General features: G+C 40.3%; 1 protein-coding gene across 2 annotated transcripts in view; it reads right to left on the minus strand.

Moving 5' to 3' along the window:
- Window positions 1-221: 221 nt before the first annotated feature.
- The window catches only part of uncx (UNC homeobox), a 6,907-nt gene continuing 426 nt past the window's right edge, over window positions 222-6,702 (minus strand). Inside the window, exons 2-4 of one of the 2 annotated variants that reach the window (XM_031566630.1) lie at window positions 3,734-4,023; window positions 2,995-3,170; window positions 222-1,576 (exon numbers count right to left, since the gene is read on the minus strand). In XM_031566630.1, coding sequence (XP_031422490.1) covers window positions 560-1,576; window positions 2,995-3,170; window positions 3,734-3,992 — 1,452 coding nt within the window. In that variant the 5' untranslated portion in view covers window positions 3,993-4,023 and the 3' untranslated portion in view covers window positions 222-559. Of the gene's footprint in view, window positions 1,577-2,994; window positions 3,171-3,733; window positions 4,117-6,702 lie in introns of those variants that run through there. The other variant, XM_012816776.3, reaches the window with a different exon arrangement.

Here is a 6,702-nt window from a genome sequence, read left to right on the forward strand (position 1 = left end):
CCCTTTGGGCTAAAATAAACTGAATCCCTGCAGTAGCCACCGGGAAAATAATTACTTTCATATCAAAACTCTGCAGGAGTCGAACGGGTCTTTTCGCCTCCGGCTCGTAACCTCATTTCAGCGGGGCTTATAGATGAATAAATTTGTTAAAGCAATACACAAAAATACAACATCAGGTTTTAAAAGAAACAGCTACCTATACCCACAGCATAAAGGCTATTTAGGGTCGAACACGCTTTAGGTTTATTGTATACAATTGATTTATTTATGAAAAACTTACATATATAAATATTTCAATACTTTATACAACGTCTGAGGATTTCTGTTGTCTTGTTCTTTTTACAGTTTGTTACACAAGGGGTCTGCTTCTATTTTTTCCAATAAACATTTGATAGCCCATCACACATGTACACAAAATATTCACACAGATAGTCCCCCTTAATCAGAGCCTAAACATGTCAGCGAAAAAATGAAATGTTTTGATATGTCTTTTCTTCGGTTACGCTTTTGAAGGTTTTTACTTTTTCACCTCAATCTCGCGGCAGCTAAGAGCCGTATATTATCCCATGTCGACATTAAGTGAGTCTTTGTTTGTGTCCGAGGAATGGTTGGTTGACGTTGGTTCAGCTGTGTCTGTATAGTCTGCTAAAGACTTCTCTTGAGGTGGAGACCTAGGACTGACATGGTCTGGTTCCTTCTCTTGAAGGCATATTTCATTGCAACCTCCTGCAGACTGATTGCTATTAAAGGGAATGTGGGTCGGGCCGTTGGGCGAACTCGTATTTCCAACCGAGTGATTAACTTGTCCTTTGATTGCTGTCGCGTTGGTGTTGGCATGATCGGAATCATTGGTGCTCTTATGTCCCAAATTTGCTGTGAGGCTTTCACTTTGTGACCCTCTTTGAGTGACGTGATCAGTGTCAAGACCTGATGCTGATGCCTTGAGAGATGTTTGTGGAACAATGAAACCGAGGGGCTGTGTAATGGGGTAGAGTAAGAAATGTCCCTTCCCTATCAAAGGTCTTGAGGACGGTAAAGTTGGGAAATCCACAGCGGGTTTCCGCCTTGGCCTTGAGTCAGACAGGAGGCTCTCCACGCTGAAAGGGTTAAGTTTCTGGATGGTGGAGGTCCTGCCGTTGGAACCCAAGTTTGACTGCTGACTGCTGTCGGACGAGTCCAGCTCAGATCCACTCGCGTCTTGGTTTGGGTTTCTTTGGTTCTGGAGTCTTTGTGGGGTTTGGTCGCAGCTGGGTTGCGTTTGGCTTCGGCCCAGGCCCATGTCACCATGTGGACTGCTAAGCTCGCTGTCCGTTACGTGTGACAGGCCACTGTCACTGTCAGATCCCGGAGTGTGAAATAAGTCCCCTGACAAGAGTTTGTTTTGTGACCTCAGAAGCCTTTTCTCCTGCTTCCGCTTCTTCTTGTCCATCCTCTCCAGTTCTCTCCGGGCGATCTCCTCCGGGTCCATGGGCTCGCCACTGCAGGTTGTTGGATGGGAGTTGTGAGCAGGTCGGCCCGGACCCTTTTTCGTGTTTTCCTTTTTCCTCCATTTAGCTCTGCGGTTTTGGAACCATACCTATACACCGAAGAAAAGCAATATTCATTTCCATTTCATTTTTTTTTTTGTTCTAGCAGGTAAATGCAGATAATCTCCACTGCGTTCTGTTACGATGTCCAGACAGAAATGTTGTGATGCATCGTCATTGTCTTTGAAATTTAATTCAGAATGTTGCAATCGACTTCTTAGAGAAGCTATATAAAATAAATCGCAGATGACAGATAAACAATAAAAACATCTAAAACAATTTACCGTGGTTCTTCTTTACATATTGCCACTCGTGTGAGTGAATTAATTCCCTGCTTAAATATTGGTATAGCCATTGATATGGCCAACTATATCAATAATATTAGCCTAAATCTTTAGCCAATAAACCGAGAAAGCTATGGACATTTAAATATGTTGAGGGCTCAATGTAACATTTGTATTTTTAGTTGTATTCCTACGTGTAGGCTACTGCATAGCTATACGATTATATTTAAAGTGTCCTATAGTATCTCAAAATGTAATATGTAACCGGATGATAACACATAATGGTATTTTTAAAACAAATAGTAGATTATTGTCAGGCCATTCCTTCATCACTAAATATGAAACATGTTTACTATATTAATATATTTCATAATAAAAATGACTACTCGACACAATTTATTCGCGAGGCAATACATTTAAAAATGATGTGCAGCCTGCGTAGTGGTACTGTAACCATAAAGAAATAGTCGTGAACATTTTGAAGTGGCCTACACGTTTCGTGTTTAGACAGGTTTTGCTTTGATCCCATCGTTTTTGCTGCGCCTCGTGTTTAGACCTTTGCTATTTTTCATTGTGGATGAGAAACCTGGTAGAGGTAGGCCCCGGTAAGGCCCTAATGATATTTAGGAAACAAATATACTACGTGAGATTTTTCTCTGTCCGCTGAATAATTTTGTTTTAAAATAAAATATTGTTATCGTCTTCGCTGAACCATGTTCTTAAACAATACATGTTTTACATTACATTTGTGTCTTCTCAGTTCTCCTTGGCGTTTACAATTTCATGCATTTTTGTTATGCACAGTATATCGATCTCACAGGGACGATAAAAGCTTGTACTGTTGGTCTGTGTCCAAGTCAGGTCAATTTAGTGAAGTTAACACAGTAGAACACACTGAAATATTCCTAAGGATTTATACATTCACCGAAAGTCAACTTCAGTATATTATGCAACTGCAATTCACCTAAGATTACAAACAGCTGTGCACCCTAATATCAAAGAGGGGTTCTACCTCTGATTATTTATACTTTGCTATTTACATTCCGACAGCATTGTTAAATGAAACCACAGACACATATCCACATGAGGATTTCTACATGGCCAGCAAATGTCACTTTTGCAGTAACTCAAAACACAACACAGAAAGGGGACAAGGTATGACATTCAAAGTTAGGAATATTTACCTGCACCCTTGATTCTATCAAGTCCAACCTCAGGGCGAGTGCTTCCCTCATGAACACGTCTGGGTAGTGACTCTCATTAAAAGCCTTCTCTAATTCCTCCAGCTGCCAACCAGTGAAATTGGTGCGAGTTCGTCTTCTTTTACAACCGGGGCTATCCTTGTCTGGATCTCCTGAATCTAATATAAGAGGGCAAAATTAGACTGCATGTTTCTTACAGAAAGACAATATATCCATGTCTTTAATAATAATGTCTCAATGATCATAAAATAGGCTAAAGTAAGTTTGTTCGTCGCCAGGATTTGTAACCTTATATTAAGGCTACAATATTTGATGTCTTCACTGTATACTAAAACTAGCCTACATAGTAATACAAATAATAACAACGATAACAATACTACTACTACTTATAATAATAATAATAATAATACTGCACACAGTAGCATTCAATCGTGTAATTTCCTTTGTGGCTTCTTTTTCAGAAGCACGTCCATGTTTGAGAGAGCTCACTCTGCGCCCTTTGGCAACTGAAACGCTGCCTTGTTACTGTAACAACATTTTAATGGAGATGATCGCTTCTTTGTTTCCCAAGCCTTGTTTCTATGCTATCGACTGCAGTATACCAGCAATATAGGAATACGATTTACATTGCCATTTCAAATGCTTTCCTACATATCGATGGTAGCCTATACTTAAACAGAAGCAGATCTTTGTACGAGTAGCGTCTCTGTCGTTTGCTTACCTGTCAGTTTGTACTGTTGGTTATCTCCATTCATACCGCAGCCAGACGACAAAAGATGGTTCGAATTAACCACTGAAGCTGCGCATGAACCGTTAAGTAATCCGTCTATTGAGAAAGGAACTGCAGCTGCAGATTGAAGTTGATGACCGGCTAATTCGTAAACATGGTGGTGGCTTAGATGGTAAGGAAAGCTCACCATCCCACCAAGAGAGCCTCCGAACTGGGCATGAGGTGGATCCAGTATCCTGCTGTCCATCATCTCCCAGGCAAAAGGAAACGACGTCTTGAGGCTGGTGATGGGAATTTAAAAAACATGCAGTGAGTGTGGCCAGCAAGGAGGGGACATGATGTGGAGAGGAGGATGAGCTCTACTTTATCAACACGAACCTTCCAATAATTAGCCTCGGCTCTGGGAATTCGAGACCAATGAGAAGCGTTAATCGCATGTGACGTCAGAGGCGCGCTCTGAAAACGCTTTCCATATCGATTGCTAATTAAACCTGACATCCACCTCAATAAACAATATCAGGGCTGTCACAACAAGACAGGAGGGCTTTGATAAGAACTACATCACATCTACACAGGGGGCCACGGAGAGAGCGATCAGATTGATACCTGGTTAAACGCTAAACAGACACCGAAATTTCACCCTGCGCCGTCGTCGGCTGTGCATCTGACTGATGCCGCGCCGTTTTATCCAGCCGTGCTTTGCGCTGTCGTGCTTAAAAACACAACGCAATCCACTTACCCTCCGTGGGTTGTAAGGAAATGTTTACATGAAGAGGAATGGTTAGCGTTACAGGGGCAGTGCTCTTGTTGGGGTTTGTTGATAAAGTGCTGTCACTACACGCTGCTCTGATGTATTGATACACTGCAATCACAAACGTCAAGCACCAAATAGCCTGATACGGAAAAGGGACATTCATCATCCAGACCTGTCAAATTTAATTCAGATCTACAAACATCCCGCTACAGCTGCACAGCAGCCTATAGCCAGTTCAGCAAAGACGATAGTAAATAAAAGACGGCTATATTATCTCAATCTTGGGTCGACATTAACAGGAGGGTTAGATGAACTCATTAATTACATGCTCAACTAATTAAACAGTGTGTAATATTCAGATGGAAAATTATATTCATATCTGTCATGTAATTAATAGGATTCGTAATGGATCTCAAATTGTCAAAAATTAAGTTGGCCCCTAAATCTCTATGTACATTTGTATACAAACAAATGTATACAGTGTATAATGTAGGTTATATATAAAGTTAATGTTTGAATGATACCCACTACCCAAACTTTTTTTTAAATGTATTGTTTGGGTTGAAATCATGATTTTATTCAAACTGAATGCATATTTCAAATGTGAGAGCAAATGTTTTTGAAAACATTTTTATTCTAATTCACTATATATTGAAAGTAGCAGACTAACTTAATGTTTAGTCTACTTAGCCTACTAATGTTTCACTGCACCATGAGGAGTGTTATGATTATGAAATTCTCCTGGGTCATTATGGCAGACTTTGTGCATCTCTGAATGTGTGTCCATATCCTGTAAACTGACATGTGTCATAACTTTCATTGTTACCATTTGAATACATCAGCAAATGTGAAACTAAATCCATAAAGGACTTGTGATTTGCAGCTTGGCCTGATGTTATGCTACTTATTTGCTTTAAAAATCATTTTATCTCTTTTCTTTGTCGCCTTTGCCATTCCATACGTGACATATAACCCCGCCAGAGCTTGTTTAACTGGACATGTCTAAACGCCGTGTTAGATTTATGCAAGAGGCAAATGTGTTTGTGAATACAGAGTGGTAATCAATCCCCACACTACAAGTAGATGTTCAGTCTCTCTCTTCATTACAGGGAATTAATTCGACTTTATTTATTCAGTGTCTGGAGCTGTCATAATGTTAATCTGAGCTGAAATTTCTCTCCTCACTCACTCCCTGACCCTTGGCACCCGGATTGGCGTGTTGTAATAACCCGAATCTTTCAACAGAGGCCCCGATAATTGTTACCTTATTAGCATGCAAATTGTTTAATTAATATTATTATGAGGAAGTATATAATCCGTTCGTCTCTTGACCCCCAGCCCAAATAGCAGCCCTTCTGCATTTCAATGTGTAAATTTTAATGAACTCTTTAAAATGTCTCAGGATCGTGCCTTTTAATCCCTTTCCCCTCATAGCAAAAGCTGCCTTTACTTAGATGAATCCTGCTCTCTTTGTGTTTTAAACTTTATTTTTTTATCACGCTGTACACAAGTTATGAATAATTCCATTTATTCATATCCTCCCCTTTTGAACATCAAAATTCAATAATTGCTCCTTGGCAATTCCGGGCGCGGTCCTTTTTCGAAGCGCAATCGCAACTCAATGAAAAGCAGCCCTTGACACGCGGTCCCGGGAGACCTTGCATTTAAATCCGTTTTTCTACAACCGAGTGACATTGTCAGATCCTAGCTTTAATTAACCCGATAATAAGACGAACAAGCCTTGCATTCAGGGCCGTTGTAGGCCTGTCTTGTTTGCCTCTCGTCTGAATTCTGGGGTTTTATCTGCAATTTAACAAGCGTGGGTCGATAGGGAAAGGAGGTGTAGGATAAGCTAATACATATATTTATAAACAATAAATCACAGTGGTCATACAGAGAAACACGCAGCTGAATGTAATGGTGTCATAATATCTCAATAAACCGATCTTCATGCAAAATGCTATCCATCCGTATCGTAGGCTACACTTGGATGACATGAGCTTGTTTCATCCAAAAAAACAGGTTATTGCTTGAATTCTATGACCAAGGGTGACGTAAACTAAACCTTATATTGCGTTTAATAGAATGGAATTAGAGTAGGGACTACAGGCCTCGTTTGTGACGGGCCTGTCCCTAAGCTTGGAATAGGCTACTTGACGTTAAGGAGCCTGAAGGAAATTATCATGGCAGGGCATGTTTGACCAAT

This window comes from Clupea harengus, chromosome 1 (genome assembly GCF_900700415.2).
Source record: "Clupea harengus chromosome 1, Ch_v2.0.2, whole genome shotgun sequence".
Taxonomy (NCBI): Eukaryota; Metazoa; Chordata; class Actinopteri; order Clupeiformes; family Clupeidae; genus Clupea; species Clupea harengus.